This window comes from Magnolia sinica, chromosome 4 (assembly GCF_029962835.1).
Source record: "Magnolia sinica isolate HGM2019 chromosome 4, MsV1, whole genome shotgun sequence".
NCBI lineage: Eukaryota > Viridiplantae > Streptophyta > Magnoliopsida > Magnoliales > Magnoliaceae > Magnolia > Magnolia sinica.
This window is the reverse complement of record NC_080576.1, coordinates 103,693,994-103,709,090: the sequence shown is the minus strand read 5'-3', so window position 1 is coordinate 103,709,090 and position 15,097 is coordinate 103,693,994. Positions and strand designations below refer to the sequence as shown.

At 40.3% G+C, this 15,097-nt stretch overlaps 1 protein-coding gene across 1 annotated transcript; it reads right to left on the bottom strand.

The window, feature by feature from the left end:
* Positions 1-6,791: 6,791 nt before the first annotated feature.
* LOC131244246 (uncharacterized) lies at positions 6,792-9,967 on the bottom strand. Its single transcript, XM_058243882.1, has 2 exons — positions 9,353-9,967; positions 6,792-6,914 (listed from the first exon to the last, which is right to left on the bottom strand). Exons 1-2 carry the CDS (start codon positions 9,965-9,967, stop codon positions 6,792-6,794), a joined length of 738 nt encoding a protein of 245 aa, XP_058099865.1.
* Between the last annotated feature and the right edge of the window lie 5,130 nt (positions 9,968-15,097).

Sequence of the window (15,097 nt, the reverse complement as noted above, 5' to 3'; positions counted from 1 at the left end):
AAAAAAAAAAACAAAAAATCATATCCAAAGATCAACTGGACCACACCACATAGCAGCGGAAAATTGATTTTCACCGTTGAAACTTTTATAGGGCCCACCATAACATTTTTCCATCCAATCTATTCATAAGGTCACAAAGACCTGGATGAAGAGGAAAAACAAATTTCATAATGATCCAAAACTTCTGTGACCCCTAAAAGGGTTTCAACGGTAGACGTTCAAAGCAGCATGGTAATGTCGAATGCTAGGTCAAACCAATGGCTACGGATTATAACCGTAGCTATAGATACTATAATCCATAACCATAAAGAGATTGTCTGGGGTGGGCTCGCCGAACTGGCAACCTCCCCACCAGTTGCTGGCCTGTCCGGCGGGGCCATTCTCATTTGGCGGACCCTATGGCTATGGATTATAACCGTAGTTATAGATGGGTGCTCTTTTTTTTTTTTTACATGGAGAACTTTATTCTACCTACATTTGTCTCTAATACATATTTATATAAATATGTATATATGAGCATATAAATTTTTTTTTTCTCTCTTTTTTTCATTTCTTTCTTTTTTCATTTAACAAGAATATCTTCTAAACTGAAATTAGTTACTTGACATAGCCTATCTGATTTTGGGGTAGGAGAAGCTACTTTAGCCAACCAGTTTGGTTATTTTCCAAGATTTCATCAGGTAGATGGTCGAAAATCCATTTCATTCAGTTCGCGGTCAATTTCATTCATTTTATTTACTTTTAGATCAATTCCATGCTTTTCATGGTTAATCCCGACGATTCCCCTTCACTTCACGGTCAATTCCATGCATTTCACGGTCAATTATCTTCACTTCACGGTCAATTCCATGCATTTCACGGTCAATTCCCTTCATTTCATGGTCAATTCCATGCATTTCACGGTCAATTCCGATGATTCCCCTTCACTTCACGGTTAATTCAATGCATTTTATGGTCAATTCCCTTCATTTCACGGTCAATTCCAGCGATTCCCCTTCACTTCATGGTCAATTCCATGCATTTTATGGTCAATTCCTTTTACTTCACAGTCAATTCAATACATTTCATAGTCAATTCCCTTTACTTCACAGTCATTTCAATGCATTTCACGGTCAATTCGCTTCATTTCACGGTCAATTCCATGCATTTCACAGTCAATTCCCTTTACTTCATGGTCAATTCAATGCATTTCACGGTTAGTTCCCTTTACTTCACAATCATTTCAATGCATTTCATGGTCAATTCTTTTCACTTCACGGTCAATTCCCTTTACTTCACGACCAATTCAATGCATTCCACGGTCAATTCCATTTACTTCACGGTCATTTCAATGCATTTCACGGTCAATTCGCTTCATTTCATGGTCAATTCCATGCATTTCACGGTCAATTCTCTTTTCAATTGAATTGACTGTGAAGTAAAGGGAATTGACCGTGAAAGGCACGGAATTGACCATGAAGTGAAGGGGAATCGCCGGAATTGACCATGAAATGTATGGAATTGACCGTGAAATGAAGGGAATTGACCGTGAAATGCATTGAATTGACCATAAAGTGAAGGGGAATCACCGGAATTGACCATGAAGTGAAGGGGAATCGCCGGAATTGACCGTGAAATGCATGAAATTGATCTCGAAGTAAATGAAATGAATGAAATTGACCGCGAACTGATTGAAATTGACTGCAAAGTGAATGAAATGGATTTTCGACCATCAACATGATGAAATCTTGGAAAATAACCAGGTTGGTTGGCTAAAGTAGCTTCTCCTACCCCAAAATCATGTATGGTACGTCAAGTAACTAATTTTGGTTTAGAAGATATTCTTATTAAATGAATAAAGAAAGAAATGAAAAAAGAGAGAAAAAAATTTTATATGCTTATATATACATATTTATATAAATATGTATTAGATAAAAATGTAGGCAGAATAAAGTTTTCCATGTAAAAAAAAAAAAAGTGTAAACTGCTGTTGCAGCAGTCCTATAGCTACGGTTATAATCTGTAGCTATACGGGCCCGCCCGCCCTGCCGAACAGGCCAGCAACGGGCGGAGGGGGCCGCTAGTTCGACAAGCCCACCCCGGACAGTCCCTCTAAGGCTACGGATTATGGTATCTATGGCTAAGCCGTACCTATAGATCTGACCGTAGCTCTCAGAAACCACGTTATTTCGAAAAAAGCAAGGGCATTTTCGACCTCTGGTAAGTCGTCCGTACAGCTGGGCTTATTCTGGTGAGGTGAAAAGAAGTGGGCTTAAAAAGGTAAAAGGGCCGTTAATGGGTCGTACGGTGGTAAATTTCTCTTTCTTTTCTCACGCTTTTCGTGAATCCAAACGACCCTTCAACCAAGATTTTTGGTTCTACGATTATAACAAAACTGGTTACAAATTATAGGTTATGATTGTTCGGCCAACATACTTCGAACACAGTGGGTTCCCAATTTCTTCAGTTTAATTTAAGTTAATGTGTGCCACTTGAATAATTCCGAGGGCCTGCGTATCAAGACTCACGTGCTGCCCGAGTAATGCAAAAGTAAAAAATAAAAAATAAAAAATCCTGCGCTTGATACTCTGGCAGTGTATGATGAGCAATATACATGCACTTATTCATTAGACACGTAGCATGCAATTCCCCTGATCGGAGCTACTGAGTTAGTGAGATTAATGTCAAAACTAGATATGATTAGAAGATACTAAACTATACATTTTATTGTTGATTTGTGACCATTGAAATTACTAATTTTTATTGCTCATTAAAGAGACCCATTTTTCTTGTACTTTCAATTTGATTTGGCTTTCAATGTCCGTTTGATCCAACATTGTCTACGTTTCTGAGTGAGGTACATGATGCCACGTGTACTTACTGGGTCCATGCCTATGGATTCTCGTGCACTACAAGAGTACACAGCTTCCTGAGTTAACTCGCAACTTCGTAGGCCGGAGCGGTTTAGGTGCGGCCCCGGCCTCACCCAAGACGGTCCCGGCCACGGACATGACCCCTGGGCACACCGTTCATACGTTTTTATAGCTCATTTTAGGATATGAGCCCAAAAAGGAAGTAGATCCAAGTCTCAAGTGAACAATACTATAGGAAACAGTGGTGATTGAACACCCACTGTTAAAAACTTCCTAGCACCCACCCTAATGTTTCTGTAATGTTTATTTTCCATCCAACCTGTTGATAAGTTAATGAACCTGGGTGGAGGGTAAAAATACAAATATCAGCTTCATCCAAAAATTCTATGGTCCACGAGAAGTTTTTAATGGTCAATCACTAAGGTTTCATATGGTGGTGTGGTCCACCTTAGATATGGATCTAATTCATTTTTTGGCTCATGCCATAATATGAGCTTAAAAAACGGATGGACGGCGTGTGGATATACAATACATATATAAATATGGGGCCCGCGGTCAGGGCTTCACCATGTCGGGTGAGACCTGGGCCGCGCCTAATCTGCTCCCTATGTAAGCGTGTCCACCTCACACGTGGAAACAAGGCACATGTGCGAGATTGGAGCTGCTTATTAGGTAATCTGTGTGACCCAACATGTAGATCCCTTCTCTCAAAAGCCAAGCCAATACGATCATCAGAAAATGGCCCATTGGTCAATTACAGTGGTTGAAGCCTAGCAACACCTGTTTTGCGCGTTGCATAAAACTCCCAATGGGGCCCACCATGTTTTATACGTAAAAATCCATTCTGTCCATCACTTACTCTCCTCCATTATAGGCGATGAGGCCTAAAATACGGCAGCTCTGCAGCACAGGTGAGCCACATCACCGGAAACGATGAGGATGGGATGCTAACCATAGGTTCGTGCTTTGGGCAGATTTTATCTTTCATCAAACCCGTTCATTAGGTGTAAGTCATCAGGATGATGGGAGAACACTAATATCAGCCCGATCCACAACGCAGGTGAGCCACGCTGCTTGAACTTTGAGACTTTTAGGAGAAATTTTACAGTGTTTCCATGGTGTGGTCCATACAATATTTTTTTTAAATCAGATTGATAGTTCTGCGTACGGTGGGATCGATTGGATATTTGGATTTTATATACACTACGTAATGTGGCTGACGGAAGGGGATGGGCTACTGAACCTGTCATTAGCCACTAGCTACTGGATTGTGTTATGTAGACTCCACCATGATGTATGTATTTTATCCACTCCGGTCTACCCATTTTTCCAATGCCATTTTGGATATGGGACCAAAAATGAGATAGACACAAGTCTCAAGTGGACCACTCCACACGAAACAGTGGTGAATAAACACAGCCATTAAAAACATTTTAGGGGCCACAAAAGTTTTGTATGAAGCTGATATTTGTGCTTTCCCTTCATCCATGTCTGTGTGACCCACACAACATATTGGATGGACAGTAAACATTACAGTGGCCCTAGGAAGTTTTTAATGGTGGGCGTTCATTCACCACTGTTTTCTCATGGTGTGATTTACTTGAGATTTGGATCTTCCTTTAAGTTTTTATCTTATGCCCTAAAATGATCTGAAAAAATAGATGGACGGAGTGGATAAGACATATGCAGCGTCAGTAGGAGGAAACCGGATTGCGTACTGAGTTACTCATAACCCGTTATCGTACCGAGTAAACTTGGTTGGGGCAATAGTGAATGTATGTTATTTATCCACGCCGTCAATCTTTTTTTTCCAGCTCATTTAAGGGGTTTAGCCAAAAATTGAAACATATCAAAATCTCAAGTTGATTTTACCGCAGGAAACAGTGGGAATAATGATTTCCACCGTTGAAACCTTGTCTGGCCCCACAGTGATGTTTATTTGTCATCGAACCTATTCATAAGATCATAAAGACATAGATAAAAGGAAAACATAAATATAATATTGATCCAAAACTTGTGACCCCAAAAAATCTCAACGGTGGATGTTTAATTAAAACTGTTTCATATGGTGTGGTCCATTTGAGCTATGGATATGCTTCATTTTTGGGCTACAGCCCTAAAATTATCTGATAAAATGGATGGATGGAGTGGATAAAATAAATAAATCAAAGTAAGCCTCACAGAGTTTGAGTTAGTACGCTATCCGCTTCAGTGTGTTTTACCGCGCTGCGTAAGACAGGTACTGGCGATTCCTTGATCTACTGTATCATTTGGCTATGTATGAATACAACGTATTTCAAAAGTGCGCTGCGTGGAGCTCATCAGGGTTCTTGTATGGAATCCAAGCTGTCCATCAGGATAGCCCCACCATAAAAGTTGGCTGTCCCAAAATCAGGATCATCCAACCATGTGGATCGCCTCCATAAATTTGGAGGCTTTTGGATAGCTGTCCATTTTTTTTTTCCTACCGTACAGCCTTCATGATCTCTACATTTCATCTCACTCGTGTAGTATGTGAGCTCCACCATGATAATGAGATTTCCAAAAGATTAGGCCTATAAAATTATTCAGTGAACCAGATCGTTGAAAACGAGGTACAACCGTCCAAATCCACGTCATGACTCATGTATTAGTTGTATCAGCCGTCGAGAAGAGGTTAAATGTGAAAGGACTTGTGGGCCCACGGACAGAACTTGTAAAATAAGCTTCTTCTACAAGAACATGCAGTGGAACAAACAAATTAAAAGCTCCATTGTAATTTCCTCTGGATTTCAGTTTTTGCAAGTGGAATGATCGGCCCCACCATGAAGAGAGAGATAAATGATGAAGATTTATCTAATCCTACACCATGGCTATTAGTCCGTGATCCATGAATTGACACTTGTAAGTTGAAGTGGCCCAAATCAGATGTTTTGTTCCTGGTCGCATCAGCGAATAGGAATATTATCGGGATTTGCAAAGAATGCTTGGGTTCGAGCAACTATAAGGGCATGTTTCGGAGCGTGGATCTGAAATTCTCCTGATTCAGAATCCTCAATAATCGGAAACCAAAAGTAGCTGAGCATAGTATATTTACAGAGGTTTGAATTTAATTACTAAATCAACTTTAATATCTTTAATTAATGTATATATATAATATTTGACACGATAGTTGTAATAAGCCCATTGAAATATATACTTTGCCCAAAATGATGAAATTTCAAGTATCGGATGGGCCACAAGCACAAGATCACATCCAAGTCACTAACTAACTATTTTTAACCATTGATTTACATTGACTATGTTTAGACAGCACAGATCATCATATTAAAGTAATATAGTGATGCAATTGATAATCTAATTGTTTTGGAATATCATATCAAGAGAGACCAATGTGCCCAATAATAGATTAGTAGCCTAGTGACACAGATGTTACACACGCAACTCTTGGAAGGATCTTAGATGTAATCCAAGCTTTCACCTTAGATTTCAAACTCTCTCTCAGGGATTTGAAACCCCCAATTACTTTAAGGTGCCAAGTAATTAAGGTGATCAACATACTAGGAGATTTGAAATCCCCTCAAACCACCCAAATCCATAGTACCAACAACACCTAAGATTTTTTCCCCTTAATATAGGTAGAAGGAATCACCACAACATGCAGCTGATGAAACATTTACAGCCACTACTCCATTGAAGTTCTTACAATAAAGGAGTCACACTGCAATAGTTCTTCGTAAATTAAGATATCAAACACCTAAACATTTTCCAACCCCTCATGCTCAGAAACATATATATATATAAACGAAGCTATTTTGTAACAAACACATCCTGGTTAGGAAATTTCAAAGCAGACAATGTGCATGGGATTCCCACACAACACTGATTTACGGTGGGAGATGCTCAGCAGATGCCAACAATGCACCTCAGCAAGCTCTTCCCTACTGGAAATTCCATCGACTATTCTGCAAATTCTAATTCTAGGCGCGCAAGGTACGCTGACTTCGGTGGTTTCAACTTTGCTCCAAAAACGTCATTGAGAACTGTCTTTGACTCCAAAGAAGCCTTTAGAAGAGCCAAAGCCTAACAAATAATTAGAAATAAATCATACATCAAATATAATAAGATCAAATAAAATAAATATTGAATTTCACATGATAATATTACAGGGGTATTAGTGGGCAGAAGTGGGACCTAAGTTTAGTTTGATGATGCTAACCCTTTGTTCTCTGGCTCATAAAAATAAATAGAAGTAACAAAATAGCCTACTCATGCTTCAACGGTATACTCACAAGAGTTTCAACACGAGATCATGGGTTCAAGTACCGATTGTCGTCAAAATCGAGTGGTGGGAGTGAGTGGTGTGAGTGCGTGGGTATATGTGGGGTGTAAGTGAGATGTAAGTGCATATGTAAAAAAGAAAAAACATAGCATACTTTAAAAAGGTTAGGATCATCCAATTTCATGAATTTCATGGTAGGTTTCACTTAAAAATAAGAGGATGCTGTTGGGATTTGAAAAAATTTTAAGTGACACATGGACGTCCAGTCTCTAATTTGGACCATTCATTCTTCCATACCACCAATTCATATAATTGATCATAAACAGATGAAGAAATTGAAAAATTAATAGTGAAAACCATATGGTGAACAGTTTATATCAAATTCTGATGTAGAGTGGGTCGCGGACAGTTACATGGTCAAGATGGATCAAAAAAGGCCTGGTCGATGACAGAAGTGATCCAGACCATCAGACCTTAAAATTGGGCATATCTCAAAATCCGGAATGAATTATTTGACGTAAAATATATAATTTTGGGGTAGAACGAGCTACTTTAGTCAACCAACCCTACTACGCCGAGTTACCCAAGGAGGATTTACGAAATACCACTAGATCAACAGTCGTTTCCCTATTTTAATTTCGTTTTTACTATAAATAGTAAGTTTTAGTTTGATTATAACTCTTCATCCGTTGGGCTTTAGGAGTTGCGTCTAATGTGAAAAGAGCTTAGAAAAATTAGGAGAACAGCTTGGAAAAACCAAATAGGATACTTACTTTTTGGACTAAAACCTTGCGCACTAGTAGACATCACGACCGTCTATAATAGTAAGTTTATTATTTATAGTGAGTCGCAAATTCTAGGAGTTTTAGTTGTAGTTTGATTCTTATTTCTTTCCCATTACTTGGTACCCCTATTTAAAGGGTTGTGAACTCATTTTTATTCATCAATTAATCAATTTCGAATTTATTAGAATTTTTTCTATTTTCTACTTTCTTTCCTCATGGATTCGAGAAGTCTTTGTAAGGAGTCCAGAAAAGTTCCATGAATTCGGAATAATTATTCTCTTGAGGAAGACACTGCTCGACCTCACGTCCTTCCCTACGTCAAATTCAAATATTCATCTTACATGTGTTGCCCACATATGAGTCCAATTCAGTGGGCCACCATGTTTATGTGGAGCAACCTTGTGAGACTTTTAGCATGTGCAATCTTCCAACTGATTTGTAGCCATGTAAGGTGAATTCCTCAATTCTACCATCCATAAAAATCTAGGATTTTCGTCCAAACAAAATTAACCAGCTTCTTGGGCGAGTTCTTCTTCCCCAATTAGAGTCTGCCACAACTGATCAAAGGCCAAGTTTGCATACGCAGGTCCAGCTCTAAGCTCAGTAGCAAGTTCTTCTCCCCCAATTGATAAAACCTTCCATCGTAAAAACACCTATCCAAACACCTCCATCCCCGCAACAGTGCCATTGTCAGCCATTAACAGTGCCATTGATCATAGCTGATCAGCCAGTCATGGAGAAAGAAGGGAATGTTGTGGTGGGACAACAGCTGACTAATTGTTTCGCATCTTCAACAGATAGGGAAATCGCAAGCTCTAATACCACATGTAAGATTCTCGTTTTCCACTTACCTTCAACTCCTCGCAATCTATACGATTGGTATTTCGCCGCCTAACTTCTATGAGGAAAGAGAAGTCCAAGGCTACACATATATAGCTTTTGATTGGCACCGCCAAATCCGTCTCCTCCACGCCTCCCTCGAGAAGGAGGAGCACTACCCATTTCTACCTCTTTAACAAAAGAGGAGTATGAAATGGGTGTATGCACCACACCTACATGGCCCCCGCCTTATGCCCATTGGATTAATCCAATTCATTCAATTCAATGCCAAGATGACTAATATCATGTGTGGCCCATTAATGCTAACAAGGATGATTGAACGCTGACCATTAAAAACTTCCTAAAGTCCCCTACAATGTTTATTTACCATCCAAAACCTGTGACCCCGAGAAGTTTTCAATAGTGAGCATTCAATCACTACCGTTTCTTATGGTGCGGTCTACCTGAGATTTAGATCTGCCTCTTTTGGGCTTAAGCTCTAAAATAATCTAGAAAAATGGATAGACGGCCTGGATAAAACAAAAACTCCATGAGGTCCACGGAATCAACGGTTTGGAACACTAATCGATGGGTGGACTTGCACAGACTTACAGAGTAAGAGAGAGATGCCATACCTCATCCATGCCGACTTCCACAACCCTCTCCTCGACTGCACTCACTTCTCTGACATTCAACTTGTTTAGTACAGCAATGCTTGAAATGGTAGACATGGGAGTCACCACCAAATCGTCCATCACCATATAAGTCGCCACACCCTTCACGCACCCTCGTCCACCGTCCGATCCCGACGCTGCTGTTGTAGGTCCAACATTGAAAACCTCAACGACCATTTTCTTCTTGCAAATAGGACACAAGGTGCCCTCTACTTCCGTAACATAGCCGTGATAGTTGCAGCTGCTGCATGAGTAGAGCTTTAATGTGGTGGAAGCACCATCTTGCAACAGAAGGGAAGGATCTGGACCGCTATTTGGAATGGAAATCTTGGGGTTAAGGAGGGCATTTTTGTCAAAGTGGGGTTCTAAGTGAGCAACAGGGAGATTTTCAAGGCTCTTGTAGAGAGTTGCAGTGCATCCTACCCTGTTTTGCTTTGAGAGGAGCTTTGCTGCGTAGCCGATTGGCACTACTAAGAGGCTGAAGAGAAAATCAACGAAGTCTTTTTCAGCCTCTCCAAAAAACACCTTGCCTGTGCTCTTTTCTACCAGAAGCTTTAAGGTTAGCTTGGATGCCATGGTTTGGGTGGGTTGCTTAGGCCTTATGTCTTGTGTCTTGTGTCTTGTGTTTGTGTTGATTTATAGGGTTGTGTTTGCCACTGTTCAGTTGAGACCGTCCAAAATGATGGGCCCTACTTTGGACTGAATAATAGGCTCGAGGTTATATTTGTGGGTTTCCTCAGGATTTGAGTTTGTGCAAATGGGACGCAGCTTCGGTGGATACTGTGGGGCCCACTGGTATATCTATGTTGCATTCCGGTCTTCTGCTCGGCACAAGCAGAGTGCTTTCCTCTATCCTAATCGGCCAACATCATCATTGATAATCTTGGTGCGTGTGATGATGTAGTCCAATTACACTGCAACAAGTGAGCTTTTTCTGCTTGACGCAAATAAAGGAGCTAGATTCATCTGTTTTACGTCCATGATGTTCAATCAATTTTTCCAATTCATCTAAAAAAGAAGCAGATCAAAATCTCATGTAAACCATACCATCCAAAAATGTTATGATTGAATATCTAACATTAAAAACTCCCTAGTACCCACTGAGATGTCTATTTACAATACACCTTTTAAGTTCATAGATAAGTCCATGGAACCTACATGAAAGGAAAACACAAATACCAGCTTGATAAAAAAAAAAAAAACAAAAATTGTGACCCTTACACCAAGTTTTTTATGGTGAGAGTTAAAATCATTAGCTTGTAATGTGGTCTACCTGAGATTTAGATATACTTCATTTATTTTTTTACTCATGCATATAAAATATATACATCACCATGAGCCTGACAGTTTCAGAACTAAGCCTCTTGGTTCCCCTGGTGCCCTTAAAGACTGAGTCTGCAACCCAGTGTGGGACATCATGATGTGTATGTTTCATCCATTCCATTTATCATTCCACCGGTTATTTTGGGACATCAGCCCAAAATTGAAGCATCCAAATCTGACCACACCACACGAATCAAATGGGGATCATCTCGTGGAAACCTTCCTAAGGCCCATTAAAATGTTTATTTGTCATTCAACTAATTCATAAAGTCACATAATCTACAAAAGGGAAAACACACGTGGCACCTTTATCCAAAACTTCAATGGCGCCCTAAGGAAGTTTCAACGGTTGTAATTCAATCCCTTGTTTCTTACGGTGTGATCCTAAAGCTTCAAATACCGGTTCACGGTCTAAAATGAACTAGCATAACGGTTTAACCATATGGACAAAAACACATTCACCATGGTGGGTTCAACAAAATCCATTCATTAGGACAAGGTGGTGGCCGGGTCATCACCCATTCCGCTTCTGGTCATGGGGCATCATAACGGTGTATCCCCACCATGCAACTTTCCACACAACAAGACATCATGGTGGTGGTCCCAACGACATTCCGGTCATGCATTGCTTGCATCTTAAGTCTCCGCAAGTCTCCTTCGTAAGACAGTCTTGTCCGTACTGAATTGTCTCGTGACCGAATCTTCCGGGATACCCCTGCGTTCTGCTCTCAGAAATGGTACCGTACTCGGACGAGGAAACGGATTTGCTACTCCCCTGCCACCAGCGCGGTGGCTGCTGGTTGGTGTCCATGGGCTTGATTAAAGAAAAGAGGGATATTAATATTAGGTGTACCACACTACAGGAAAACAATATTAATTGGACATCTGCCATTAAAATCCTCCTAAGGCTCACTGTATTGTTTATTTGACATCCAATTTGTTGATTAGGTCGTACAGAATCAGATGAAAGGAAAAAGCAAAGACCAACTTGATCCAAAACTTTTATGACCCCGAAAAGTTTTTAATGATAGACGTTCATTCAACACTATTCCCTGTAATGTGGTTCACTTGAGATTGGGATATAACTAATATTTTTTATTATACCAAAAATTGATTTATAAAAATAAATGGACGGCGTGGATGAAACACATACATCAAGGTGACAACAAAGTTACGGTGCGTTGCCTATAGGGAATCAGTAGACGCTGATCGCGTCCTGCCCCTGCCGGACGTATTTGGTCCAGGCAGGAGCTCCGTAGGGCTATTTTGATGTTGGGATTTTATCGACGCTGTCCATCCATTTCTACTGTTCATTTTACTCTATGTGTCTGAAAACGTGGCAGATCCAAGGCTTAAGCGGACCACACCAAAGGACGCGGAAGCGGTAATGACGCCAACGGTTGAAACCTTCTTAGTGCCGACCGTAATGTTCATTTTTAATCCAACCTGTTCATAATGTCACATGTACTTGATGAAGGGAAAACAGCAATATCAGCTTCATCAGTACTTATACGGCTCTCAAGAGGAAGTTTCAATGGTGGGTATTCAATCCCCACTGTGTGGTCCGCTTGAGCTATGAATTTTCCTCATCTCTTATTTTAAGCCATAAAATGATCTGGTAAATGGATAGACGGTACGGATAAAACTCAAACACAACTTTGGGCCCCACAGAGCCCCTGCCTGGACCCGGCCCGTCAAGACACCAGGGGCAGACGCAATCCGCGTCCGTGATCAGTGCCCGGGATTCACATCGGTGTGTGATTCCTCCTCATGGCGGGACGCAGCGCTTTCCGCAGATTACTTTTTCGTTCAATGCACCTGCGGCGTATGTTAGATCAGATGCTTTGCAATGAACACTTACAGTAGCCGTACGTGAACTTACACGTGCATCTATTCCTTTCGTGCCAACATCTCACATGTGTAGAATATCCGTTCCGTTCAAACTCTGGGCCAATATTGATCATCACGTATTATTAAAATCAGGCCTATCAAGTCATACGATAGTCTGTATGTTGTGTCCCACTTGATGAATGGACTTCGTAGATCATCATGGGGTGGCCAACCTATTGCACGGTTCAGATGTTCTATACATGAGAGACTTTGGCGGAAAACGAATGGCTGTATTCCTACCGCCGCTGAATGTGTTGTCTACGTAGTTTACCATTTACTGGTTGGACCGTACTATCCACATCACATCAAAATGATTATTGAGAACTTTTTCTTTTTTTAAGGATGCGGGATTACGTTCTACCCCACCCGAACCGTAATCCGTCCGGGCAGGCTCTGTGGGGCCCACCGTGATGGAATAATTTTATCCATGCTGCTCATCGCTTTTCATATCATTTTAAGGTATAATCTTAAAAATGAAGCAGTTCACAGTTCCAGTGGACCGCACCAAAGGAAGATGCAGTGATAATGACACCCACCGTTGAAACCTTTCTAAGGGCCACCGTGATGTTTTTGAACGATCCAAACTATTAATAAGATCATGTAGACGTGGATGAAGTGAAAACACAAATATCAGCTTGATCCGAAAGTTCTCCTCCTCCCAAGAATTTTTAATGGTGGAAGTTCAATACCCACCTTGTGATCCACCTAATCCTGGACCTGCCTTATTTTTTGTTTCATAACTTAAAATAATCTTAAAAAATCAATGAACGGCATGGATAAAACAATTACATTACGGTGGGCACCACAGAGCCCTGCCCGGACGGATTACCGTCCGGGCGGGGGTAGGACGCAATCCACGCCCCTTTTTTAAAGCATCTCTTGTATCATTGATTAGAGTATTTCTTCGACCCTTCCTTCACAGGACGCGGATGGTCTGGAAGGGCCTTTCGCGGGAGCTTCCTTCAACCGGTAGCTAGGTGGGGCTCACCGCGATGCGAAGTTTCTGCGAAAGGTAAGTGGGGCCGTGACGGAAAGTTCCTAGGAATGCTAGGTCGGGTTCCACGATAGTCGTTCAAAAGAGAAACTTTGATATACTGACAGAGCAGAATGAATGATACACGTGTTTAGATAGAAAAATTACACTTGGTTATCTGTCTCTTAAAATTGGAAACTTTCTTAGTCTTATTTCAACAAACAAGTGTCCCCGAGTCAGAGTTTAGTATTGTTCAACTAATTTGCTTTCCAAAGGCTGACTTACAGGGTGGTGGGTTCTTTGGGAGAGGATTAGGTGCAACCCGGTCTCACCCAAGACGGTGGGTGGGCTCACCTGGATGTCTGTATGCTGTTTATCTATTTTTAGACATTATTTTAGGACATGAACCCAAATATAAAAAAGATTCAAATCATAAGTGGACCATACTATAAGAAATAATGGTGATGCTCTTATCTTTAAAACTTTTCTAAGGCTTACTATAATGTTTTCATAATGTTTATTTGTCATTTAATTTATTGATAAATTCACGGAAACCTAAACGAAGGGATTGAAAAACATCAACTTAATTCAAAACTTTTGTAGCCCAATAATAGCAAATCACCACTGTTTCCTATATCATGGTCCTTTTGATAATTGGATATGCTTCATTTTCTAACTTATGCTCTAAATTAATATGAAAAATTGAATGACCTAGTCAAAATAAAACTCACACATCAAGGTAGACCCCATGGTAAGGCCACACTAGCTTGGGTGAGGCCGTTGCCTTACCTAATTTGCTACCTTCTTAGAGTCTTCATTTTATTCCAGCTGAACAGTTAGAAAATGTGATACTAGGACGTAGCTTTTAATAATAAATAAATAAATAAATCCCTCATATGTGGTGTTTGATGCCTTAACAATATATAATGACCAATACACATGCACTAAGCCATTATAAATACATGTGGCGCATAATTCCAGAGTTAAATTACATTTGACAGGATGATCCAAAACTTGACATTTGATCGTTGATTTGTGACCATTGAACTAACCAGTGCCAACTGTTCGTTCAAAGTCTACTAAGCGACCTCTTTTTATTTTTTTCTTTTTCTATTTCTTTTTAAAATATAAAAAATAAAAAATTTGCCTGCCAATTTGAGTTGGCTTTCAATGTCCATTTGATCTAACATTTTCTACGGTTCTGAATGAGGTACACAGTGTCATGTGTACTTACTAGGTCCACGCCTAGTGATCGTTTGTCACCATGGATTTGAGAGAGGTAGAAGGGATTTCAAATCCCCAAGCATATTTGGCACCATAAAGTAGGAGTTTCAAGTCAAGGGAGCTTCAAATCCCCTACAAGAGGGGGTTTGAAATCCAAGGTGAAAGCTTTGATTACATCTAAAATCCTTCTAAGAGTTGCATGTGTAACATGTGTGTCACTAGACTATTCATCTATTGGACACATGGTCCACCAATAATGTTCCAAAATAATTAGATTATCAATTGCATCACTATAA

Excerpts from the sequence above, each read along its gene's own strand:
- LOC131244246 (XM_058243882.1), bottom strand. The coding sequence starts at position 9,967 with ATGGCATCCAAGCTAACCTTAAAGCTTCTGGTAGAAAAGAGCACAGGC. Across the intron at positions 6,915-9,352 it reads TGGAAGTCGGCATGGATGAG|GCTTTGGCTCTTCTAAAGGC; the intron begins GTATGGCATCTC and ends ATTATTTGTTAG.